The 27,818-nt window shown below is 37.3% G+C and overlaps 2 protein-coding genes across 43 annotated transcripts; both read right to left on the bottom strand.

Moving 5' to 3' along the window:
* Positions 1-1,660: 1,660 nt before the first annotated feature.
* Positions 1,661-5,601, bottom strand: LOC120111694 (mechanosensitive ion channel protein 10-like). The gene is made up of 5 exons (XM_039129511.2): positions 4,050-5,601; positions 3,843-3,966; positions 2,947-3,240; positions 2,651-2,853; positions 1,661-2,175 (listed from the first exon to the last, which is right to left on the bottom strand). The coding sequence occupies exons 1-5, from the start codon at positions 5,414-5,416 to the stop codon at positions 1,908-1,910; spliced, it is 2,256 nt and encodes a 751-aa protein (XP_038985439.1). The 5' UTR covers positions 5,417-5,601; the 3' UTR covers positions 1,661-1,907.
* Positions 5,602-8,144: 2,543 nt separating this feature from the next.
* LOC103704887 (uncharacterized) lies at positions 8,145-27,416 on the bottom strand. 42 transcript variants are annotated; one of them, XR_015986882.2, is made up of 9 exons: positions 26,617-27,087; positions 24,429-24,594; positions 19,149-19,207; positions 14,824-15,825; positions 9,710-9,841; positions 8,864-9,151; positions 8,623-8,700; positions 8,288-8,507; positions 8,145-8,204 (listed from the first exon to the last, which is right to left on the bottom strand). XR_015986882.2 is itself a non-coding variant. In XM_008788363.5 (9 exons), the coding sequence occupies exons 1-9, from the start codon at positions 27,116-27,118 to the stop codon at positions 8,340-8,342; spliced, it is 2,049 nt and encodes a 682-aa protein (XP_008786585.3). In that variant the 5' UTR covers positions 27,119-27,408; the 3' UTR covers positions 8,145-8,339. The 42 variants fall into 42 exon arrangements, 40 of the variants coding, with proteins under 40 accessions (XP_008786585.3, XP_017697730.3, XP_008786581.3 ...); XR_015986883.2 differs by having other exon boundaries at positions 8,644-8,700; positions 26,617-27,086; XM_008788363.5 differs by adding an exon at positions 27,116-27,408 and having other exon boundaries at positions 8,145-8,507; positions 26,617-26,769.
* Positions 27,417-27,818: the final 402 nt, after the last annotated feature.

Here is a 27,818-nt window from a genome sequence, read left to right on the forward strand (position 1 = left end):
GAACATTATGGATTAAAACGTAGCATGATAAACGAAAATTCCTCTATGTTATGGCACCGAAGATTAGGTCATATCTCCGTAAAAAGAATCAAGAGATTAGTAAATGATGAAATTTTACCAACTCTTGACTATGGTAATTTTGAAACTTGTTTAGACTGCATCAAGGGAAAGCAGACTAACAAGTTTAAGAAAGGTGCCATAAGAAGCACAAATTTATTGGATCTCATTCATACAGATATATATGGGCCCTTTTCGACCCCATGTTTTACTAGTCATAAATATTTTATCACCTTTACTGATGATTACTCACGCTATGGGTATCTCTACTTGTTGTATGACAAGGCTGAGGCATTAAATGCCTTTAAGCTTTTCAAAATAGAGGTAGAGTTACAACTTGATAAAAAGATTAAAGTTGTGAGATAAGATAGAGGTAGTGAATACTACGGTAGGTATACTGAAACTGGACAACATTTAGGTCCATTTGCTTGATTTCTTCAAAAGCAAGGTATAGTTGCACAATACACTATGCCTGGTACTCCTGATCAAAATGGAGTTGCGGAAAGAAGAAACCGAACATTAATAGAGATGGTAAGAAGTATGATTAAAGGGAAAAAACGAGAGAGGTATTTCACTAGCATAATTAAATTCTGCAAATATATAATCAAGTCAAAAGGCAAATATTGTCGTACCCAGAGCACAAGGCTATTCTAGATCTATAAATATAAAATTATTTTAGCAATAATCAAGGATTTAGTCCCATGCATTAGTGTACAATGAATCATTTTTTCATGAGAATAATATAAATGAACATATTCTCCATTCAGAGAAAGGATGATTTTTTTTCTCTTTCTTACTGAGAAGGATGAAAAAATGAAGGGGAGACAGTGAAATTACAAAAGGTATTTCATAAGAAAACATGAAAACAATGGATTTTTTTTAAAAAAAGGCAAGGCCAGAAAGCCTGACTCTAATAATGGGGAGAGCTTGCGGATAACAAATAGGTAATAAGACAGTCTTTTTGTATGTTAGTGATGCCATAGATGAAGGTTTTGAGAAAATAAGATCAAATGAACTCCGCCAATCCTGCATTACCTTTTAACGCAAGGATACAAAGATTGGATGTGCTTCCATCATCTTCATGTTGCTTAACAGATTAATCAAATAGGTCCTAAATTTTTGTGTGCCAGAGAAAAGATGTTATTAATGCCAATTACATGTAGCTGTGCCCCACTTATGACCGTGTTTTAAGAGTTAGCAGCTCCTGAGATGAGGAAAGACAAGTATCATTTTGGTTAACCAATTCTGGGAACTGCAATGACTCAAATTATAGTTTTGCATCACAACAGCACGCTGTAGTATAAGTATCAGGACTCACAATTTGAGCACACGGGCAAAAAGAAGACATGCTATGACGGTGTATGAGATTGACAGAATTTCCAGTAGAATTGAAAGGATTGAACCAAATGGTTAGCATGAATATTTTGAGCAATTAAAGCCTACTTGGTTTTACAAAGTTGAAAATTAAAAAGAAACAGGAGAAGGAAATCATGATGTCATGGCATTACAACAAGTTGTCATGTTCTGAATTACAGTGGCATCAATTACGAGAATTTCAACTCAACTCTCCAGCAACAGGCACCCTGACAACCAAATGCTAATATTGAACCAGAACAAGATACCTTAATTGCAGACACTTCCGATACATAATACATCTGTTTATGAGAGGTTAATTTACAGCCTACTACACGAGTACAAGATTACCAGAGACAGAACAAATGAAAAGATGACCAAAAATTCTATCACATGCGGAGTATGCAGGATCATGTCAAAAGAAGTTTTAGTCTGGTGCCCACTAATTTGGAAAGAATGAAGTCATACAGTGCTTGGGGCAAACCATCTTAAATGCTTTAGCCAATATTTATAGGTAACGCGGTTGAGCCAGTGTAGCTAAGATGAATTTCTTGAGGCAGTAAGTGATATTGAATTGAGAGTTCCTCAAATATTTTCTTCATCTCAAGAACAAGATCAGTCCTCCTGCTGTTCTTCTCCACTATGTTCTGATGGTTCATAGTGTGCGTAACATACAGGGCCATGTTCATCTTATTTACATTCACAATGTCCTTCACTACTATGCTGTGATCAGGATGCCAGTGGTTGGGTTTGCTTTCCATGTACCTGAGAGCACAAAAAGGCCAAAACAACAGGATTTTTTTTCTACAATCAGAGGAAGCATTATAACAGATCTATTTATAATATCAATAAAGCGATGTATATATGTACAATATAAAAAAAAATCAAGGAAACTGCAGGTGTAATAGTATGACAGATAAAACTCTGTTACGAGGAACTCACTAATCCCCATATATTATCAAACAACAATTAATTAGCAGTAAATCGGTGTATTACACTTTCCACTAATTTAAATTTCCAAGCAATCATTTGTGGTACCAGGGAAAAATAGAAGGGTGGTTGCAATAGCCATGTCAAGGGATTCTTTTTTTACTAAGGAAACATGTCAAGGGATTCTCATCCTCTAGGATTAGCACCATATCTATGATAAATATAAAAATTGAAAAAGTTATAGCTAATAGCACTCTGCCAATCAAGAAGCAAAATACATTGTGACAAATGAGCAAAATCAATAGCTTACGCTTTTATTCTAGATTTGACAGCTCCAATCTTCTCCACTGAAGTGGAAACATCAACAGAGAAATCAATGGTATCGCCCATGTCTGGACTTCGGTAGAAGTTGCTGATTGGTTTAGTTGCCAAGACGGCATTTGGGTAATAAATCTTCTCATTGTTAAATTTCAAGAAAACAGTAGTCAATATATTCATTTCTTCTACAATCATCTGCATAGGCAGCAACCATAGAGTATATTTCATTGTCTGTAAAAGACCAATTACCAAATACCTGAGATGGAGATTGTAATGCTTGAAAGTTACCTGAACTCCATCCACAACACAACGATCACCAACATCAAAAGGGTGCATAACAAATACAAATATGATTGCTTCAAATGCCGTCTTGCAGGTATTTCCAAACATAAAGGCCGCCACTACGAGCTGTGATGACAGAAAGACAAGTACTTTTGTTGTTGCAACACCCATCAAAAGCAGCGTGATGATTATGATTACAACAATAACAATGGCTGTTGCGAGTTTGTGGAGTTGGTTGACTGCCGTTTTGGTGTCATTTAAGGAATGTGCCAGCGATTTACGATCAAGGTAGACCTTCACCTGAAAACAAGATAACAAAGATGTGGTTAGATATGGCGCAAACTGCAAATAAATTTCATACTAAGGGTCTGTTTGAATATTTCTGCAAGATTAGGCTTAAAATCCTGTAGGAATCGAGCATGGCCTATCCAGCACATATCTTTTAAACTATATGTACAGATTATCTCTAGTATTATAGAATATAAGGCTTGGCCCAGCCCATGTAAACTGGACCTCTTCCAGTCCATTCCTGTAGGATGGAAAGAAAAAAAAGATCCGTTGAGGTCATTTTTTTCTCCCCATGGGATTTGAGCTGGCCCACCTGAAAAAAATTCATTGAATACTGTGAATATGGGCCTAGCCTGGCTTGTATTTTTGTGAATCTCGTTGGATTGCATAGATTATCCAAATAGGCCGATATTGCATCTTATATAATGATTTTTTTCCCCCTTTTACCAGCTTGCTATTAATTGTAACCTGGCTAGATACTACAATTCATGCGCTGAAATGTTGAAGAATATCTATAGACTAACATGAAAATTAAACAAAATAAAATGATATTTGAATACGCTATGGCATCAATTAAAACATTCTAAACGTAGATATGAAAAATTTGTAATTACCACCCAGTTCCTCAATGCAGATTTTTTTATCCTTCCAGTCTCTGCAGCTCCTTCAAACAATGGAAGAACGATATCGACTTCCTCCTTGCTAAAAAATCTCAAAAGATCCTCTGCATCAATATATCTGTGGTCCAACAGAAAGCCAACACATCAGTTAATATTAAAGAGGAAAACAAAGAGAAATTTAATACTTCAGAAATCCCCCACTTGCAACCAGGCTTCGCAACATTCTTAAGAATTCGGTAAGCTGCAGCTTTTGCTTCCCATTCACTAGTTATTTCCCCATCCTTATGCTCAGCCCCCTCCTCATCAAAACTCTCAATTGTATTTGAAATTGTCGTAAGCCCTGATGTCCTAATCACATTGATCAGGCCCTTCATCGTCCAAGCCGAGACCTTCTCCTGCTTCAACCTATGAAGCTTGCTAACATCAATCACCTCCTGCTCCTCCCCCTTTTTCCCTGTCCCCTTCCCCATGCTCCTAAAGCTCAATTTCCCGGTACTCTTTGCAGTCCCCACCTTCTCAGCCAACTCCATCACCGGCGGCCCCGAGAGTGTCTGCAGCACATATTGATGAAAGATGGACTCTTGGATTCGATCAAAGAACCTGTTCATATGGAAAGCAGAAGCTAAAATCTTCATCAAAAGCGTCTTCACCAACCATATAACCGATCCAATCAGAAGCGAAGCCAGCGCCCGGGAGACGTAATTGAGAACTTTTTCTGTCTTGGGCGATCGCCGAACTCCTTGATTGAACAAAAGTGACCAAGAAAGCAGAACCAGACCCAACCAAGTGCAAACTTGAACGCTATTCTTCAGCCCATACACAAAGTACAGCACTTTCTTCCTCAGAAGGAAGTTCATTTCTATCAGGAAAACAAGGACAGTGATGAACCATTGAGTTACCAATCGGCCACAGCAAATTACCGTCACCATGAGGCACCATTTCCAAATCTCCAGCCCCCAGATCACAAAGCCCTGCAGCCGGCGAACCGTCAAGCTCGCAACGAGGCACCCCATGGCAAGGATTAGTATCATCCATTCGATCAAGGTCCTAACTTTCCACTTCCTTGCCCGCTTTCCGCTCTCGGGGAACTGGTCCTTCTTATAAATCTCTTCATCCTCCTCCTCCTCTTCGTCGGCGGCAGCCAATGGGGTCTTGGGCGTGCCGGAGGCCCTAGGATTCGGAGAGCTATGGCATGGGGCGCTCGAGGACCGATCATGGGCTGGCGGGCGGCCGTCTTCAACCGATCTGGAAGCACTGGGGGGTAGAGGCTGCTCGACGAATCTGGATTTAGGCTTGGATATGGAGCGGCGACGTAGGAGGGCCTCGGACTGGGGAGGCCGGGGGGGCTTCTTGAGGCTGGAGCTGGATTTAATGATCTCAGGGGAAGGGTGTCCAATGGGAGAGGGGGGCTTGGGCTTAGGGTTAGGATCTTTTTGGAGATCATCCAAAGACTCCACCTTCGGGACACTGGTGTGGTTCCCAGAGGGATCTGGTGCTGCCCCTTCCTCTGGGATCACTAACACCACCTCCACTTGCTTCTTCTCGAAGGTTTCCTTCAGGGGATCCATGGAAACCCTAGAAAACTTTCCGTAAAATCCTAGCTTGTGAATGCTGGTGGAGAGAGAACTTAGAAACCCTAACCCTAGCTCTTTCCAGAAGCCTCGCTAACGCTTTTTTTTGTTAAAACCCTCGATAACCCTATTAAGCTCTCTTCTCAAAGCTTTGTTTCCATTTTTTTTTTGGGGGAAGCGACTAGGTTTAGGGTGGGAGTACATATTGAAAATAGCCGTTAAGCATTTAAAAATTCAAAAGCAAATCCTCGCCTTGCAAAGAAGACGGTCTGCTGCAATGTTCTCAACAGCGAACGGTGCTCTTACCATATCAGAGCCTGCCAAGTGATGCTTTAAAAGTGCGGCCACAACAAGGGAGTTGGTGAAGCAGTACGTGTTCAGCTACTTCGGAGAGGAAATTGGTGTTGGCTATGAGGGTAATGCAAGGGTTCGGGTATTATCTTTTGACCTATGTAGATGGATTAAAAAAAAATCAACATGCTTTGAGATCTATACGCGATCCAATTGTTGCCGTGATGAATCCGGAATGCAAAGATGGCGAGAATCGTCTGTTGAAAAACTGGGTTGAAAGCCGCGAGGTCACTCCGGAGATACCCTCTGACTCTGACTCAAAGAGAGTGGGTTGGCTAATGCACTTTAAAATTTATTATTTTTTAATTTTTTTAGCTGTATTTGTACCCATAATGTATAATATATTTGTTTTAAAAGAATAAAAAAAACAAACCATAAGAAAACAGATTGAGGAATATAGACATGGATTTCTAATACATGCATTTGTGCCACCCAACATGCTTTGGGATCTATAAGAGATCCAATTATTGACGTGATGAATCGGAAATGCAAAAACGACGATAATCGACTGTTAGAGATCTGAAAAACTAGGTTGAAAGCCGCAAGGTCGCTCCGAAGATACTTTCGGGATGAAGAAGAGTAGGTTATCTGATACGCTTTGGAATCTATTAGTTTTTTAGCTGTATTTATATTCATAATATATAATATATCTGTTTGGAAGGGAAAAAAAACAGAAGGAAAACAGATTGAGGAATATAGGCATGGAATTCTAATACGTATATTTGTCCCAACCAGGAATATAATGTCAAATATCATTTGATTACTTTTTGAAATTTATATATTGGTAAGATTACTGTTGCACCATGCAAGTTGATCGAGATATTTGGATCTTAAGAAAGGGATGCAAATGTTTGTACGAGCAGTACTATTCACGTACGGACCTGTACACTTGTCTGCTTTTTTTTTTTTTGGGGGGGGGGGGGGGGGGGGGAGAGGGGGGGTTTGCGTTTTATTTCTTTAAGATTTGTCACGTGAACTTGTACCGCAAAAGGTCTGACAACATGTGTGGGATCATGGTGATGGCTGGCCTTTTCTCGACATCATCGGACGAAGTAACGATTCTGGCTAGAGACCGGGATCATTATGGTTGCTGGGCGGGCGGCCACTTTATTTGATTAGTAAGTGATGCGAGAGAGGTTTTTTTTTTTTTTTTAGCAAAAGGGAGAGGATAACCTATACAAATTCTAGTAAGATAATGAACAAGGATTACGCAGGAAGTATCAGAAGATGGGATAGAGAGGAATAGGTCGAGATGCCAAGTTTTTTTTTTTTTTTTTGAGATAAATGAGGTGCTGGAATCATTAATTAGAGCATTGGCAGCAATAAAATGACAGGTCTTTTCACTTGTAAAGGCCATGCCAAGTTTCGAAAACTGATGCCCCGCCCTTGAGCCATTAAAACATTATACCGGCAGGTGCCTTGAAACCACGGATTTAGGTTGTGCTTTGAGTCTTTCATTCTATTTCTATTTTTTTAAAAGAAAACCCTAATGCTCAAGTGTTGATAGTTATAGGTGATGATCTGGATGGCAGGCCCTTCATTAGCAAAATTGTCAGGTATAACAGTCCTGTTTCCTCGATTTTTTTTTTTTTTTTGAAAAGAAGATAGACGTCCAAATATTAAATATCGTATACCTAGATACTTTGTCAACTTTTACCATAGTTCTTTGTAACTTAGTGAAAAGAACCTCTCTCTCTCTCTCCACCATGATAAAGTTCATGAGATGCGAACAAAAAATTATGAGATGGACCAGATCCACCGGGATAAAATGAATCTACCCAATAATTTCACTGTAGGGTGAAATTAATCCATATAGGATGATTTCAACCTAGTTCTACAATAAATCATTCTAGATTTATAGTGGTCCTAATGCACCTAATAACTGATCGGTGCCAACAGTCAAGTCCGTGAACTATCAGCACCGCTCCATAGTGAATTACCTGGGAAGAAATACTCTTTTGAAAGAAACATTCTCTCTCAATAGCAACAAAGCCCTTGAAGGTGGCAAATGCTGAGTCCATAAAATCATTTATACAGATATTATCTAGATAAATCTTAGATCCCACTCACCTGAGTCATCTCCCAGGGAACCTCATCGGAATAAATGGCCATGGTCCGCAGGCGCATCTTGGATACGTAAATGAAATTAAGAAGGATTGCAGGTTGACAAGCAATGTTGATGGTGTACATGCCAGTTCTTGCATGGGGCACAACAGAGAGATTAGTAGTTCCAACTTCCAAACCTTTTCTTCTCCACTGTTTTCAATCCATTCGAACTCTAAGCGACTTCTCCGAAGTTTAAACAAAATACTGATCTCGTGGTTAAGCATAAAATTATCAAGTGTCAGGAGTAAAGCAGGGAAGGGTGAGGGTATACTTCCAATTTTTTTTCTTCCTTGGCTACATATTTAACAAGTCAGCACCTTTTGGAGCACTGCAAGAAGTGGAACAGAAAATGCTCAAAATTACATGAAGAGAGAATGGTGATGATTGTATGCATCAAACTATCGTACATACGTAGCTACATGGCGTTTCTCCTTATTAGTTTCTGTTCTAGTTACATGGCTGGTCACAAAAATCCAGATCCCTTTTCCTGTACATTTCTCCCACCATGGCCGGTAATCTTGCTTGGACCGAGCTCAGTACCGGTCTGTGAGTTCATCTCCGCCAGTTCCCTTACTCGTGATAGGATGGGTGTTGGTATTGGGACGGAAGCATGCTTTCGGGAATTCTTGGCCTGAAGACAAAACAGAAGAGAATAAGAAGTAAATCAAGAAATTAAATGTTCGACTTTGACAAATCATAGAGATAGGGTTTAATTAAAAGAGAGGCAAACGAGAAAAAGCAGAAACCAAAGTTGCTAGTGGTCCGACCCCTTCATCTGTAGGATCTTGTGCCAAGCTTGCTCTAAGCAGGTTTCGCCACTTATCCTGAAAACAGAAACCATCGGAATTGCATTACCTAGAGTTCGATGCTGTACAATATGGAGGCTTTCATCTTATTTCCAGCTGTGAGGAACATTGCCTCGTGAAATACCAGAAACTTAACAAGTCTGATTGAAGATGTAGGCTATTGGCATGAAAATGAGCTTACCTTAAGATCAACAGAGGTGCGATAAGAGTAAGAGGCAAAGGCCAGCCTTCTGATTTCAGACCACCTACCAGCTCCATATCTAGCTACACCTTCAACTAACTTCAAAACCTCACCGAGGGTCCAAGCACGATGATGCTTCCTTCGGACACCACATTTTGACGCTGGCTCAGTATTGGCATTGCCATCTGTATTATCTCCAGATGCATCAAACTCTTCAAGCCCCAGATCATGCTCATCATCACCATAAATTGTTTCTGCATCCCTTTTTTCTCCCTCATCAACAAAGTTCTGCAGCCAAAGATGTTGGTTAGAACGTTAGAACTCTTTTAGACTTCTTGGACAGTTATTTCTCATATTGAGATTTGTTAAATACGGTGGTGGAGTTTTAAGTGCTGATATGCCAATAAACATGTTCAGAATCAATAATAATATAAAATGAATGAGTAAATACAAAAATAAGGGTTAAAAAAATGAAAGATCTATAGAAATTATCACATATCCTCAAACACATCAGCATATGTTGTATAGTTCTTCTGCTACATATACTAGATCATATTTAGATTATATAAACTATGAGAATAATATAATCAAATTTCCTAAGTAGAATAAAATCATCTCAGTTGTTAATGCAAAAATACTGATACACTGATGGTTCTTAATTCAAACAGGCATTTCAGCAACCTTGCAAGAAACTATGTAAAGCCAATTAAATATACATACTATCAGAAGAGGCGCATCACATGGTCAGGTATTATGAAAGATCTGCTAGCAACAACATAAAAATCATGATATAAAACAAGACTATCAAGAGACACAGGCTACATGTTGGGTTGAGTATCATCCTACCGGCTGTGGAATAAGCATAGGTGGAGTTCTGGCTTTCCTTACTCTGCTTCCACCTTCACTATTTTGTTGCAAGGCAGGAATCCCAAGAGCTGCTTTAACCAGGTTGGGTCCTATGCCACCAGGATGGTATTTCTGCCAATTGTGACAAATATTATAGAAAACAAGGTTATTTATTTTCAGGGAGAGGAAGAAAAAAAATGTTAATCACTATGTCGGATGTATTTAAGGGGAAAATAACAAAAATTAAGCCTCTGCAAAGTCCATATGATCCAGATGAATATTGTTAGGAACATTATATTCATATCCTTATCTCATCATCTGTCATTAGTAAAGCTACATTTCTACTAGAGTAGTCACCCTTACCAGTGTACATATGGTGAAAAGTGACATACTGTTATTGGTCAATATTATACAGCATAACTTACAATTTTGAAAAAGGACTAGTTACACACATTTTTTGAGCAGCTAAAATAATACAAAATTACAAATGACATTTTCCCCTCAAATCATCTTCATCACCAATGGCATCAAAAAAGAACTCGACCTAGACTGATTTGAGGCAAATTCAACTTATAGATCAGAAGGAAAGAATAAATTGAGGAAACCATGGGTTTGTAATGTTCTTACTTGTTAAATAACCTCTTCCTGCTAGAACCTTCCCATTTTGAGTTACTCCAACATGTTTCTAGATATTGCATCTTAGGATCTTTCATAGACTATTAGGGGTGGAAATTTTAAACCGATACATTGGGTACCTGACCCGACCCGACCTGTTTAAAGGTGGGGACTGGGATGGATTTTAATTTTGATGCCAGAAGCGAATTCAGGGTGGGTGCAGGTAATGGTAAAGCCCACCCCGAACCCAACCTAGTATAATATAATCCTAAATATACCCCCCACCCACCCTTTGCCCTAGCCCCAATATCCGCACTCCTCCCTTCAGCCATTGTTCCATCAACCATCTCACGGCTTCTCATCGCCTCCATCATCGCACCCACTCTCCTCCCCAAGAACAAGGTCCTCTATTTCTTCCATGATGAGCCCATTGTGCTCTTCGGTCGATCGACGATCACTTGGTTCTCTTCACCCTCATCACTGTCACAATCATCGCCCTCGGGTTCACCCAAGTTGGATTGAATGTCTTGGTCTTGCTGATCATCGGCACCATGATCTTGGGGTTGCACACTATTTTTAGGGTTACAGAGGACCTCTTTCTCGATGAGCAAGAAGCGGCAGATGGGGGATTGCTCCCAGTTGTCAGTAGTCCAATTCGCCATGCATACGACCGAGCATGGTTCTAATATCTAATGGCTTCTTGAGATGTAGATTGATTTGTGTTGCTCACGAGGGGTCTAGCCGATGATCTTGTAGCAAGTTTTCCTGCTGTGTCTCAAAAAGTCGGATTTTTGGAGGAGATTGACTGCAGCGCCATCCTGGGATAAAAGATTGTGATAAATTGCATTGAGAAGGTTGTAATATACTTATCTTTCATCTAATTCTGGATTTTCTGGCCCTTATTCCTCATCTTTTTAGATATCTTTGTAAATGCTTTGTTCAAAACAAGATAGGTTTTCATGTTTTGAACCAAAAAAAATAAGAAAGAAAGTTGGATTCATCTGTTTCTCATGAGCAACTTTCATGCCATTCAATGTTGAAATGACTATGTGAGTTTCATAGTTTTATTGAACTCTAGCCTTTCTTTTGATGCATAATGTGTGGTTGGATATTTTGATCAAATTGTCAGAGCAAGTGCCTATCTATCTATGTTAGTTATTCTTGTTGAGGTTGTTGAGCAAGTGCCCCTTTGCAGTGGATGAGTATGTTAGAATAGGGCATCAGTAGGCTTTTGAAAATTGTTATGCTCTTAAATGATATTGAAAAAAGATTTTGCTATCACCTGTGTTATTGATAGTTGTTACTTAAGATATTAAGCCCCCACCTAAATGGTTCTATGGTGTTTACCTTCAAAGCCATGTTCACTTGATCATCGTAAGTGGCCATTGAGCCTTTTAAGCATCTGCTTTAATGTTAAAGTAGCAATTAACTTTATTTGGCCATTGGAATCATGATCCGAGCTCATTACGAATTTATCGCCATTATAAAAAATAACTATAAATACTTTATATACTAGTTAACACTATGTCATGCTTTGACTATGTTTTATTTTATTTAATTTTGTTTCCTTTCAAGACTTGTGTAGGTTTTTGCCTATATACATCCGACCAAAAGCTTTTTGTCTGGTAAGCATTATATTCCATCAATTATATTGGTGACGAAAGGCTTTGCTCCTCCGACCAATTGATTGACTAAATCACATCCTCTCTAAATTTCTCTCTTCTTGAAGAAACAAAGCACGTTGAAAACTTGGTTTGTGATGTTCTATATGTTAGACTTATTTTATTTAATGTTATAGAAGTACAGAGATGTGCTTCTATGTTATTTTTATTTTTTTGATTTGCATGTAAAAGAAAAAAAATTGCAGATTTACTTGACCCTATCCACCACAATCCACCCCGTCTAACCCACCCACCCGAAGACTGGTATGGAACAGGTATTAGTACAGGGTTTCCCATTGCGGGGCAAGCAAGGGTATTGGCCTACCCGACCCATACTCAACCCATTGCCATCCTTATAAACCATTAATTGAAGGAATACATTATTGGGTTCACTTAGATTTAAAATAAATAAATAAATGTCATCCTTAACCATATCCTAAATGTCACAAGGTCCTTAATAAACCTACCTATGTCCATTCAAACAGGTTGAAATTTTGATAACTTGTTGGATCACAATGATCTACAAATTCCACAAAATAATCCTTGCATCAACGGAAATTTATCATAGTTATAACGAACAAACTGAAAGGGGAAACAAGAACATATATCAAGAAATATTTTTGGCTTTGGCTACATTAATCATAATTTTCATGAAAATGAAAAGATTCACATGGACATACACACTTCAGGGAAAAAGAACCAGATTAGATAAGCAAAAATAATTGAAAACAAGGGCACGTTTTAAGAAATGAAGTTCCCCATAGAAGTCAGAACAGTGCTTAGGGCTATTTCTGCAAGGCCAGCCTGTATAGACGAATAGCAACTGACCAACTAGACATCTTCACCCTGCATTAAATGCCTGAGCCCTTTGTATATCAAGGAAGATGACTAGGATAACAAACCTAGTGAAAAGCATGTCACTCAGTAATACACAGACCTTCAAAAGATGCTGCCATTAATCAGTTGCAGAAGGAAACTTGCACTACATGGTAAAGAAAAAATCATGTCTTCTCTTAAAGGCCTAAAGGTCACAAGTCAATGAGCTAAGGAATTCTCAAAGAGTATAGCTTCACGATCCAATGTGTTGAGACTTCAATTCTCGTGCAAACTATCTAATGGCACCCAAAAAAAAAAACTACCAATGGATATATAGCTCTACTTTTAAACTTAAAACCACTTCAACCTAATATGTACTTCTAAAGAGCTTATAACATTAATTTTTGTTTCAACAATTTGTGTCATCGGTGTTCCTATTATCAATCTTCTCCTTCCCTTTCGTAACCTTTTTCTACCCCACTTCTAACCTTGCCTCTCCTCAATTAAAAATATAGAAAAGTTTTACCAGTCAAAAGAAAGCTAGGTAGATACAAAGGTGCCAGTCTGAGTTGTGGTTGCATCATTGTTATAATTAAAACCATACTCTATCATTGTTTTGTATAACAACTGTTACAAAGCTCTCAGGCAAGGTTTCGAGTGCTGATGCAATGCACCGGCTGGTCACCAGCCATGACAGATGTGCTGGGACATGCACCACACAATTCCAAAATCATAAAACTTCAAAAAAATAAAATATGTTGTACTACCCTTTCCTTAATTAGAATATTTAAATGATAAAAACAATAGGTGTCATGTTGACCCAGGCCAGCTTGCAGTACAGGCCTATGGCGATACAAGCCCACCAGCACAGACCAGCTTGGCTGGCACTTGAACCTTTGTCTCAGGGTACTTCTTTTTTCAATTACTGCATGTATAGCAATTAGAAAACATAATGGCCTGACACCGTGACCATTGTCATACATTACTTGATGTTTATAATACGGAAACAGCCTCCACACATGCGGAGGTAAGGCTACATGCATCTGACCTTCTCCAAACCCTGCAATAGCTGGAGCCTCATGCACCAGGCCTCCCTTTTTAATTTGATGTTTACGTGATTAAGGAAGAAGAATAAATTGCATTACTATCTCATTGTATATACAGAAATATTGGTCTAAAAGATTAATAGTATAATCTGTAAACAGTGGTTCTGTCAAATAATGTTGTTACTTTCCAATTACTAACAGATAATTCCACATTACAACGCTGTTAAAAATAATATAAAAATAGTTTCTGAAGCTTTAAGCCAAATAACAGAGTGCTATAATGTTATCACAAATAATATCTGGTTCAAAGCCCAGATCATCATAGTAATAAAACTGTTATAAAAGTTAAAATCTTGTCTTATATGTTATTACTGCCTAGTACAGAGAATATCAAACAAAAGGCACAATTTGGTCATAGTGATGAGCCACAGAGTATCATCAGAAACATGAAACTTTGTTCCTTGGTCAACTCTACTTATATTTTCATAGACACAACAGCAGAAACAGAATGTGTAAGGACAAAATATTAACAGTGATGAAGATGTAGCCAACAACATACAGGAAGCAGATTTTTTTAGGGGTAAAATAGGTTTTCTTTATTTTAAAGAAAAACAATATAAATGTTAGTGTGTTTACACACACAAACAACAAACAAATTGAAGAAAGACAGAAGATTATGGGTGGTGAAGCAAAAATAGTGGGGTGTGGATAAATGGAAGGTTAAGAGAGAGAGAGACAAAAAAAAAAAAAGATGATATATTGTTCCAATATGTATGGTCTATGAAACACCTCAACAGCAGCCTAAATTGGCAATGACCCAAGTCTTCTGGCTAGCAAAAATACACTATGGTAAAGCATGAATGGAGTAACAAATAAGCAATTAATATCAATTATTATCATGAAGCATAGTAACTTTTTGCAATACTAAATATTGCCAAAAGCCTACTTGCCAGGCTTAAGTCAGTAGTTTACATACCATGAGAGTCACAAAATTCTTCCTTGGGCGCCCTCTTCTCACTCTGGAGACATATGGTACCTGAATTCCAAATCCTCCTAGAGAATCCTGCCTAGTGGAAAAGCTTGGGCCCCGGGAACCAATATCACGAACTGGCCTGATCCGAGATTTTGGAGAGGACTGGTCGTGTCCAGAATTTTTAACTGAAGACAACAATCTAGCAGAGCACTCCCTCGTCTCAAATTCTGAAAGTTCTTCGATGTACCGCCTAGTAGGCTTCCTCACCCTTTTGGCAGCAAACTGCTCCATTTGTAGATTTTCATTCTTCTCATCATATTCTGAAAGAGGTTTTCTAAGCCGCTTGCTGGCCACTTGCTGATCTTCTGTTTGGCTAGTAGGACTAGTTGGTAAATCTTGGAAATTACTATTTGTTGGATCAGTAACTTGATCTGTGGGCAAAGAACTCGCTTCAGTCTTAGACATTTGCAACTTGGATGGTTCTTCTTTCACTTCCTTGAGAACTATTTTATTATCCTTCATCACAAAATTTGAAGTCGGAACATCACATGAGTTAGTTAATCCCATTGTAATCCGTCGCTTAAGCCACAATTTGTCTTTGACAGAAGTCTGACGGCCAAAGGTAGCTCTGAAAGCTTCCTGAAGCTCTCTTATTGACAGATTATCCAAACAGATCTCCCCTTTTAGAATAGAAAAATCAGGCATTGAACTAGTGCATGTTCCAGAAACTGTTGAACTACCAGTGACTGCCTGATTTGTAGGTCCTGAGCATGTTTCTGCACTTTCTAACTGAACACCCTGTCTGCCATTTAAAGCCATAGAAGAAGGAGCAGTTTCCATTGAAGTATTCTCGGGTTGGAGCTTGTCCTTGCAGGCTTGTGTCTCGTCACGACCATCAAAAGTCTGATGATTCACATCCATACACTTGGTAGAATGATTTGCAGACTCAGGTGACATCCGTAACCTCTCTTCCTGTTTAACCTTCGGCAACATCACCTCTATATACTACAAGATAGAATTTAAACCAAAAGGACAGAATGGGAAGGAAAATATGAACTCAGAAAACAAAATGCATTTTTCAACTTCATAACCAAGTATATGCAAACAAAGTGGTGAAGGAAGATGAACTATTAACGATATGATAAGTTGTAGCATGTAGATGTGCAATTGTCAAATGCAATTAAAACTGAAAAATGTCTAGCTCATGCTCATAGTAGTAATAAAAATCAGTTGGCAATTATGTTATCTTAGTTAATCATCATTGCTCTCTTTTATAGCATGGCATAAAGACCAGCCAAAACAAAATATACTGGATGAAAGATCTAGAATAGCTAGTCTAGTTATTAAAAGAATACAAAGCATTACAGCTCAATTCTAATAGCTATAGGCATTTGCTAATGCAGTGCCAGTACAATAATGAAGCACCAATCTTTTCTGGAGATGCCTCAACTAATACTGATAACAACCTCCATTAATACTGATAACAACATCACCTAGTGTTACTTATATTAACACCAATTATTATGTCAAGACAAATAGCAAACATCTGCAAACAATACTAATTTTTTACGTTTTTATGATTTCATAGTTTAGATTCATCTTCAAATTGATGAGTTTTATATGAAGAAATGGAGTCAATACAAAGTTATAACAAGCTTAATGGTGTCAGCAGAATGTCATATGGGCCAAAAGCTTGCTGATAAAGCAACATGTCTGATGAATATCTATATGAATTTTTGACTTCGATTAAGATCATAAATTTTCCAAATGTTTTGAAAAAGTAAAGCATAAATAGAAATCTGATTAAGAAAACATGTGAGGCTGACCAGGAATTTCAACAAACTCTTCTTCTTTTTACTAAAGCGCATTGAATAGCCGATATAACATGAAGAATAGTTTGTTGTGATTCAATGAAAAGAGCCCAACAACTTTAAATAAAGGAAGTGGCTATTTTGTTCAGAGGAAAGAACAAGGAGAGTCTGAATTTTAGATTTTTGGGTCACAATGATTGAAAGCACTTTCTTATGAGAATAAAATGTGCCATATTTCTATGCGTGCATCAATTAAACCACAATAACTCTATCATCTCCATGTAGGCACTGTCACGATGCAAAGTGAGAGGAATATGTGGCGCACTCTCTAGTTGTCATTCAACATAAAGAGAAGGCAAGTGGAGCTTTCTTGAATTACTTGTCCTCAAAGAAAGCCAAAAGAATAAATGGAAATTAGATTTACCTAAATTTCTACATGTTGATTGATGTGTCCAGTCTGAAGATTGGGAATTCAAAACCTCAAAGTGGGAGACTACACTTCAATTGAGGCCAAAAAAAGCTCAAATATCCAAAGAGGTAACAAAGAAATCTGGTTTAGAAGCTTATAGAGTATGTACTAGACTATACAGTCAAAACAAAACAAGTATCAAATAAGTGCAAGCCAATCTGAACCCAAACAGGCACTAGCTGAAATACCTAGGTACACACAAGTAATCCAATCTAAAGGAAACAGCTATACCTGCAATTTTGACAACATAAGCAAAATTTTGGAGACGCTAGATCACAGTTCAATAAAGATGGAAGTGGCAGGGCGGCTTTCTTCTCAGTACCTCAAATTCCCATTAAACTCTTACTTTCCCACACCAACCCCCATCAAAATGATAGTTTCCCCTTCAAATATGTTGTCCTTTTTTATCTTGTTTGATCTTCCTAAAATTGATGTCTTCAGATATACTACATTTGTTTCTCATTTACTTTTTGTGTATAAAGCAACAGTTTTTATGTTTTACAATATCATCTAGTGCAATCTCATGACTTCTTTGATTTAATTTATTACTCCTCATGAGAATCTTCTAGATCTTTAAACTCTGATCACATAGTCTCTTATTCTACTACTAAATCATCTCCAGGACTGGGCATTTATTACGCTTGCTTTTAAAAATCATGTTCACATCTTATTTTGTAACCATTTTTAGGTCACTTCAACTTGGAGCAGAGTAGATCTTTGCTCCAATTACTGCATTCCCAAGGTATCCAATTAATTTAAGACAAAGGTTTTTAATAAAAATCAGCACCTCTATGCATGCTTAATAGAAAGATAAAAGTATTTAAATTTTCATTTTATGCTCAGGCTGCGTTCAACAGGTTCAGATCCATGAATAGTGAAAAGATCCTTTCCAAATAAATGAAATGCAATTACTAATTCTATTGATAAATGATCAAATTATATGATCCATCATTTATCAAAGAATGACTCTAGTGATCAAGTGACTGAATAACCGGGATCAATTTACTTATAGTACTTGTTGACGTTGATAAAAGTATCTAATAAATTATAAGTTTAGAAGATCTATTTAGCATAAAGAAGGATATTCCTTGCTCATTATCACCAAGAAGTCAGATTTGTAATTTTAAACGGTAAAAAACATTTGCACTTATTGATGAATCCATTATTTGCATTAGTTACTAAAAATATGGTATAAATGCAAAACTGACCTAAACTGCCTGGTATGGTAGTCTACCATACCGAACCGGTGCAAAACCACGTCAATTTGCTAGTTCAATATAGGAACCAGTCCGTACATATCCGAATCCAGCGGAATTGTCTAGTACCGTGACAAAAAGTGAGAAAATAGGATGAGGAGCTATCTCGGTACGGGATGCATACCATACCGTACCGAACGACAATATAGCAGTACGGTATCGAGTACCAAGATTATAGAGCTTGGTATAAACTGTCACTAGATCGCCGACAAAGCATCTAAAACAAAATATGATCTTGAGAATTCCAATAGATTTAACAATAAGCTGGGCATTTACAAGAGTGTGATTTTCTTCTTGTAATGTTTATATCTTCATTCAAATACTGACTCCATGTGTATAATCAATACTAATTGGCTTCTATATTGATATAGTTATGGGAAAAGAAGTTTACTGAAAAATTGAATGTCCTACAAGATTGAGACATGCACGTGGTTCCCCTAATACACAAATTCTACCACAAAAGTTGTGCAATTAAACTGTAGCAGAATAAGTGTCCAAACATCCGTATTTCGAAAATCCAACCAAACATTAAAAGAAACGGTTTACATTAAACTGAGAGACCAGAAAGTCAAAAGGTTGTTGCTATAACTGGAAACTAAACTTGTTTGAAGTTTGAACCTATCTGCATTGTCTTCCAGTAATATCACTCAAGATTTCAATGGGGAGGGAGTGTGTTGTGGAGGTCGGAGCTGTAGAGTGATATGATGGAGGACATGACATAATCAGAAAATAGTTAAAAGATTGATTCGTAATATTAAAAACTCATAATGTATACCAAGTGTGAAAACACACCTCAAGCCTAGCATTCAACTCCTGTGAATCAACTTCAGTATTTTCTGATTGTGAAAGTCCTGATACAACAGCTTGATGAGATACGAGCTTCCTTTGAAGCGAGCAGCAAGTGACAAGCAAAAATTCAAGACTAATGCGGAGAGATAGCAGGCATTTTTAGTCTCTACTAGTGAATACTGAAGATTCAACTTTCATAAACAATATACAAAGTCATATACAACAGAAACAAATAGAAGAGAAAACCATAAGGTTCATTTGAACACAAGCATGCATAAAGGTAAGTTAATGCTTGCTCAATGGCTCTACATTGTAGCAGTTATAGCTGTAAGGATATATTTTAGTCTCCACTGAGAACCAAAAGCGTTTAGCTACCTTCTTATGGGAGGTCAAGTTATGTGCAATTCTGCAAATCCATGAACCAGCCCCTAAGGATAACAAAAATGAAGCCATTTTTAGGAGCAACAATTATTAATTTTGATTAGTGTTGTTTGGTTGGGGTTGAAAAAGCAACGACAAACCATGGGAGGTGGGTATTGCTTCCATTGGCCAAGAGACTGGTATGTGATCAACCAAGGCCCGTTATACCGACAATCACTGCTGTTCCAGTACTTCATTGATATGGTACAATACGGTTGGTATAATATGGTGTGCACATTGTGCCAACACAGTATTTTATCACTTCCAGCCACGGTACCTGATGAAACCAAGTCGTACGGATCAGTACAACATAGAATCAGGCAGCATGGGGCAGTTCCGCTCACTTCGGACCAATTCTACTCATATAACAAGCTGAATCTCAATATCGAGCCAATAGCTTAGGAAGTCCAGAAATGCAAGACGAGAAATGCAACACGATGAAGATAACCTAATGGAAAATATGTGAGCCTGCTGTGCATTAACATTTTTTGTACAATTCATTCTTCAATGTGTCCTTTTCAGTCTTCAGAATCAAACTACATGATCTCAAGGAACACAACAGACTTGAGGCTAATTACTGATACTATCTTATCAATCAGCTTTATCATCTTCAAAAGTTCAGACTAAACTGAGATAAATATTATTTAAGATGTCAACCATGTGAAAACTGAACTGGATATCATGACTGAGTTCCTCATCCTATAAAGCAAGGAATATTTTGTAGCTCTTCTGGCCATTGGTGCTTTTGCAGCATCAGAGAGTCCTCTCCCAGTTTTGTAAATTCGGGCTGCAGTTATAACTTATAAGCATATCCAACCGAGAGGGTGCTACTAGAAATACTACTGCTTTGTATTTCTTCTTTAGTTCCTTTCCCCCTGTGTTTCTGAAACTCCTGTTTCATGGTTTTACTTCATTGGTTTTTCCACATTTATAGCCACAATCCTCTGATTCACATTCAGCCAGGGACCAAATCAAGAAAATGGTAAACATTCAATGTTCATTGGGATATGGCTTGCGTGTGTGAATAAACATGCACTTGTGCTCGTGCAAGCACATGCATGCATGAATGCACATAAAGACACACATATGATAGGAAAATAGAGATGGTAAAGAAGAAAGAGACATTAATTTAACTCAACCAAGAAAAACATGGGGCAAAAAACACTCAGAAAAGAACTCTGTAAATTTGAAATTATAATATGTATCAGCAACAACAGATAATTGTTAATTGGTTTTGCTCTGCGAGTCATATATATTTTGAAATTTCAATATATTAAATGCTGATATAGTTGCAAAACTTCATCTCTTTAGAATATTTAAATGCAACTTAACGTTGAACAAAATTTGGGAAGGCATGAATGGGCAGCATTAAATTGAATTGGTCTGAATCAGGAGTTTCACATTAATTCCTGCCTGAAAATTGGCTGGTTGAAGCTGATCCATGGGTTAATTAAGTAATTATTTGGTTTACATGTAATAATTTGATTTGACTTGGTTAATTCACATTACTTTTTTCTAATCATTGTTTCCCTTTCTACCAGTGAATCTCTGTGTTTGTAATCTCTCTAGAAAGGAGATACAAGGAAAAGGCAAATTAGCTGGTTGAAGCTGATCCATGGGTTAATTAGGTAAGTATTTGGTTCACATGTAATAATTGATTTGACTAGGTTAATTCACATTACTTTTTCTAATCATTGTTTCCCTTTCTACCAGTGTATCTCTGTGTTTGTAATCTCTCTAGAAAAGAGATACAAGGAAAAGGCAAATCAACTCAAAATATTACATATATCATCATTGAGAAACAGCAAAGGTTCCATTGAAATCTATAGTATTAAAGTAAGATCTAGATAACCCTCGAAAGCAAAACTGCATAGGAACTTAGTAAATCAAGTTCTTTTTCCTACTGACACAAAGTTCTAGAAAAAGGACAATGTGATTCAGAATAAGAAACAGATCCTCCACAAAGAGACTTTTGCAATAGTCTAAATGAGCATGGGTGAGACCATGTCCAGCACATAATGAAGCACCATTCTATTCTGCATTGCAGGACCCTGAGGGCCAAACGAGATCTATTATCCATATGAACAGGATAATAAAGTGCTAGTTTGGACTTAAAAAACATATATCTTAAACACTACAAGGGTGTGATACCACACATACCGAATCAAATCAATCAACCACCAGTCAGTGGGACAACTTTTCTTAAGAGTAAACAGAAATGAAGTTCAAGACGCTTTACTCACTGGTGTTTACCAGTCAGAAAAGCCTGACAACAAAAATCATGTTGTCCATGTTTAACCCACAGAAAGAAGAGAAAAAAGAAAAATTTAACTGGACAAAATGTATAAACAACAGACCAAGCTGTAACTTCTAATCTTGAAGAATAGCAGTTCATCACTCAATCTAACAATTTCTATTTGAATTATTCGTATATACAATAGAGCATCGTTTGTTACTTTAATATTACCTAAATTCAGTGTTTTAAAAGGCAGCTGCGGTATGCGGGTGGTCAAGAGACCGCATAATGCATGTGCAGTTTGCAGACTGCATATGCATACTGCATATGTGGTTGAATATACAGAATTATTTTTAAATATTTAAAACAAATAAAAAATTAAATAGTAAATACAATAAAAACAGCAAAACAACAGTAATATTTTCTTAGATAAGTAATAGCAATATTTTCTCAGATAACTAAGAGCAGTATTAATAACAATAACAACTAACAATTATTGCTTACTACCTAGTAGTTAATACCTAACAGCAATAGTTATGCCAACTATTAACATTATCAATAACTGTATCAAGCCTGTGAAACTCTCCTACAACATAACCACCAATTTAAACCCACTCTATCGGCACAAACCTACATAAGGGTAGGCTATAGTGTGGGCCCAAAATGTTAAGCAGGCCACATATGCAGCTACACAATGCTAAGCAGGTTGCATATGCGGCCACATCATGCTAAGTAGGCTACATGTGCAGCCGCACAATTCTAAGTGGACCACCTTTTCGACCCCATATACAGTATGACCACATACTGGGAACATGGTGTGGTTTAGAAGACTGCATCCACATAATCCAGCCACATATGCGATCTCATGCATCACACTTTAAACCACTGCATGTAGATATGCTTCTCATTGAAGCTTATATTTCTCCCCAATCCAAGCTCATTTGTCTTGAGGGGAAAAAATTTAATCCACTAAGAGAATAGAATAATGTTTCTGGTGTTGCCTCAGGCATTCAGAAGTAAACCATTCTAGGTAGAAATAGTGGATTAGGATATTTAAACCAATCAATCCTGACAGTAACTGAGGTTTCTCATTCAAATTCCTAGTTAACGAAGAGATTATTTGGATGTTGCTTTGTAGGGTGGAAGCAACAGATCAACCATGTCCAAATGTGTTGAGTCTGAGAAATGCTTTTGATTGTAATTTCAAGCAGCTCATCATATGACTTCCAGAATATATCTGCTAATTGATCCCTTAAACTTTTATAAATTAAAAGTTTTGTCAAATAAAAGGGCTAAGAGAGATATGCATGGGCTAGAAGGTAGATATGATAATTGAACCTTCAATGACTTGAAATTAACAAAAATGTGATGCAAACTCAATGAGTAAAAAGGTGTATCACATTCAAAGCGAGAAACTTATGGGTTAATTTTGAGGACTTATTCATTAATTAATTATATGAAGCCGACTGCCACAATGAACTCTATATCTTTGGCATATACTCTGCATCCTGAGTAGCCAGAACTTTCTATCTAGTTTATCAAGACTCCCACTAGCTCTGTATATTGCTTGCGTTTCCAATCTTTCACCCACATCATAATACTTTCATCCCCTATTTCGTCTGGCATTTCTTATTAGTAGCATACTCCTTCTTTCTCTAATCAAGATCACAACATTGACTATTAGTTGTCTAACTTGCTTCTGAAAAGAGCAACCATATAGAAGTAGATCCAATTTATCCAAATATTAATCTAAATAGTGGCCTAACAACTGATTTCCTTTTTTTTTTTAGCAGACTCTTCTCACTTCTCGAGGTCTCGCACTTTAACAAATTTTCTGAAATCACCGTGTGGTGCTCCAGCAATTGCACCCCAGCAACTGATTTCTTTTTTTTTCAACAGACTATTCTCACTTCTCAGGGTCTCACGCTTACCATATTTTCTGAAATCACAGCATGGTGCTTTTCTTTTTTCTTTTTTTTTTGAACAGACTCTTCTCACTTCTCATGGTCTCACACATACCATATTTTCTGAAATCACGGTTGTGTGGAGCAATTGCACTCAGTTTGGCAACAAAGCCTGAAGAAGAAGAAGAAGAAGAAGAAGAAGTGATTTTTCATACTTATCTTTTACAAACAAATTCCTCCCTACAAATCAAAGGGGGAATTAAAATGCCATAAAGAACCAAAAGATTTAATAAATGTCTATTTATATATAAAACAAGGAAAGAGATGGCTATCTACTTCTAATTCTGACAGCCAATTACTCCAGTTCAAAGTAACCAAAAATAAAATAAAGAGAAGAAAATTTCATTCATTTCCAAAAGAAACTGAAGCTGGAGCAGCAGCATAAAAAAAGTACACAGCCTATGCATCACATAGAAGAAATTTGACATATCAAAGGAAGAGAGCATGTGGGACATACTTCAAAAGCACAAACTAACTGGCCAAAATCTCACTTTTAACAGCAAAACAGCTACAGTCAAATCAAGAGGACAAGAACAATATAACAAGAGTATACACCCAAAATCTATGTTAAAATACATGTATTGTAACTTGTAAGTAGACAAGTTTCTCTAGTACATAAGAGAAAAGTGTAAAAACAAGAAAAGAAAGACATAACACTAATACCTTCAAAGTCAGACTTTTTAGAGGGCAACCCTTCATTAGAAACACGTCCATCAAAATGCTTTTTATCTCCATCTGAAGCTAGTCCACTCTTGTCTTCCTCAAGCAGATGCTCGACTTCCATAACCTCGTCGTCTGTAGCAGGAACTAACCTTCCATCTCCTTCAACCTGAAAACAAAAAAAGCTAGAATATCAAAAGTGAAGAATATCTTGTCCATATCAATATTTATGAATAGCAGACGGATATGTATCTGAACGAATAGATTCACAAGCATGCCTATAATAAAGAGGGAGGAAGTTACTTAGTATCAGCAATGTTAATTGAAAAATAGAAGAATGAAAAAGGATTTCAGTGTGGGGTTTTCTGTACTATTATCAAGATGATTGTAAAATGAAACATGAAAGTAATTCAATATCACTGTACTAGCAATGAGAGACTACTCAAACAAAACAAAAAAGCAGACACTTATTACACCCCTTGTCCTTGATATCTTTGTTTTTCATTTTTGCCACCGCATGGCACGTGAGTACCTCCCCTGTTCTTTCCCTGTCATGTCTGAACTTTTATCATAACTAGTTTCATTTTCCATTAAAACCCAATCCGGAACTGTGGTTGGTTCGAGAGTTTTGGCCAAAACTAATTATGAGGCCAAATTTAATATATAAATATTTTGGTTTCTAAGTATTTGAATTTTTATTTATTGAAATGTCCAGGATCATTTTCTCCTAGTGAACTTGGAATTATGCAAGTTTTGAAAAATTTTAGAAGCAAGAGGACAATAGATTCCAAATAGATTGAGAGGAAATATTTTTTTTTGACAAATTTCTTGCTTCAAGAGGTTGAATTTTGTTAGAAAGTTGTACTACTATATGTTGGATAGCTAGTGTTACAGTAATCTAAAAAACTTTGTTAAAATCGTTTCATTTCAAAATTCAATCTTTCGATGGTTTAAATGGAAATTATCGAAACAATACTTGTAAGGTTCCAAAATCCAAACAATACAAGTATATAACTTATTCTGAAATGATCCTTAATTTATAATTTATGACTGACTTTATGTTTCTTCTGTATTTCTTCACTTAATTTTACCTGTATTTTTGAATTTCTTCATGATCTTAGCTATAACTACTTAAACTAGAGAAAAACAGCTGAAACAACCAAAAATACCTAAATGGAAAATCATCTGATCCAGCCAAAACCAAAAACCAAAGCTGTGCTTTTGAACTTTATTTCCTAGTCTGCACCCCCTTCCCCCCAACACATCAGATAAGAGCACCTAAACTCAATAGATGAATTGTTTAGCCGAAAGGCTATTAACCACCGATTGATCCTAAAAACCTCAGCAATATTTCCTCTATTTTGCTTCATGCAACAACCTCTGTAATTTTGTCAGCTACATCATTGTAAGCTCCTTGGATACTCTTCCCCAAGTTTGCACCTCTGTTATCCTACAAATACTGAGAGATAAATACCATGCCCAATCAGAATTTTGATTGTTAAAAATAGGAAAAACGCAAAAACAATACAAATCTCCATAATTGTCATGTTCAGACTAAAATTTTGCATTCTCCTTCAAAAATATGTCAAAATGCACGTGGCAATAAAGGACATCATCTCTGGAAACTTCCATCCATCTTCATCAATCACCTCTATTGTGTTTTCTTTTGTTCATAACATGATGTGAAGTTGTTATCAAGTTTTTCTAAGCACCAAAATGGTAGTACATACTATCACAAAGGAAAGGTGACCATCATGACAGTCATTTAGTAACAAATATGAAATAACAGGATTTTTTATGAGTTACTAAGAAGCTCCAGAAGGTGAATGCCAACTAACATCTTAGAACAAAGTCCACACATTCCTAAGTTGGCAGGCAAGAAAGCTTAACATATGAATTCATGAACAAAAACTTATACGCTGATATTCAAGTTCCAAAATAGAGTTGTATTAGTAACTATTTACAATTTAGCCGCATTACAGAATGTAGCTCAAACTCCACAATCCACAAGGCACAAAAGAAATTCCAAGCATACTCATTTGATAATTACATCAACATTTCAGTTCCAAAAACTATGATGCAAAAATCCCTATCTAATTTCGTTAAACTGATGCTACAATTGAACTACATCCACACAAAATCTCAGTAAATTGTACTCAAATGATAACAAACAAGCAATGCAAACAAATACCCTGACAAGTTGGTAAACCACCGGGTCGGAAGCAACGATCTTTCGAAAATCACTCTCTTCAGTGCCCTTTTCCCCATCAACGGCTGTTCTCATGGAAAACTCCACCCCAGCCTTTCCAAAATCACTCTCTTCAGACTCCTTCTCCCCATCAACCTGTATGTCAACGACTGTTCCCATGGAAAACTCCACCTCATGCAATTCAAATGAACGACTACTTAAACGAAACAAAGAAAACATCAACAACTTCATAACAGTGCAAATTTCACAGTCAAACGAAAGAAAGGAATTGAAAATTTTCAAGAATACACCAAATTAGCTTCACTAAGTCCAAGAACCAAACCCTAATTCCCAATTCCCACGGTAATCTACCACCAAAATTCGATCAAATACAACCAGCAACTCGCCAAGCTCGAATTCAGTGTCCCAAGAACTAAATTACCATCGATTCACCAAAAAAAAATTCAGACAAAAACGATTCATGATGATTCCTTGAACTCACCATAGAACAGTGAACAGATCACTGAGGCGATCTCCTCGGCATTGGCTCCAATAATTCCCGAATCAAAGAGGGGAGAAGCGGCGATTTAAAAGGGGGAAAAGAGGGAGAAAAGAACTTGGACGCGGAAGGGGAGAGAGAATAGGGGATTCGAATCGAACGGATAGGTACCAAGAGCCAGGGCGAATGGGGAGCAGTTCATTCGAAAAGAGTTGGGGGAACGAGATTCAACTGCGGGGATGCAGCGGGGTGGGATTTGGATGGCTGATGATCGCAAGGCGTTTGAGGCTTCTTTGGCACGCAAAAAGCGTCGACCCCGAAGCCAATTGTGGTAGGAATGAAGCCAATTGGAACAAGACTAGCTTGCGGACACTCGCATATAAATTTTTATGTGCTGTAAAAGTTGCTTGTGAAATGATCTCATGCCGCTCTTCGGTTCTAGACATTGATATGATAAAACGGATATGTTTGAGAAAAATTGTTTAAATGAAACCAAACGGGTGATCTTATTGCTGCCGAAGAAGAGCTTAAGCTCCACCCGATTAACTTTTTGTTGCTTGGCACCCATGTAGCTTGTGTTGTTTGAAAAACTAATTTTGATGGTGATCTACAAGATAATTGTAACAACCCATAATCTCATCCAAAATGGCTAGCCAAAAGGTATTATTTGAGTTCCTTGATCCTGTAAAAATACCCAAGATCTACC

The sequence above is a fragment of the Phoenix dactylifera genome, chromosome 5 (assembly GCF_051530095.1).
Source record: "Phoenix dactylifera cultivar Ajwa chromosome 5, Ajwa_hap1_PhDact_Kaust_v1.1, whole genome shotgun sequence".
NCBI lineage: Eukaryota > Viridiplantae > Streptophyta > Magnoliopsida > Arecales > Arecaceae > Phoenix > Phoenix dactylifera.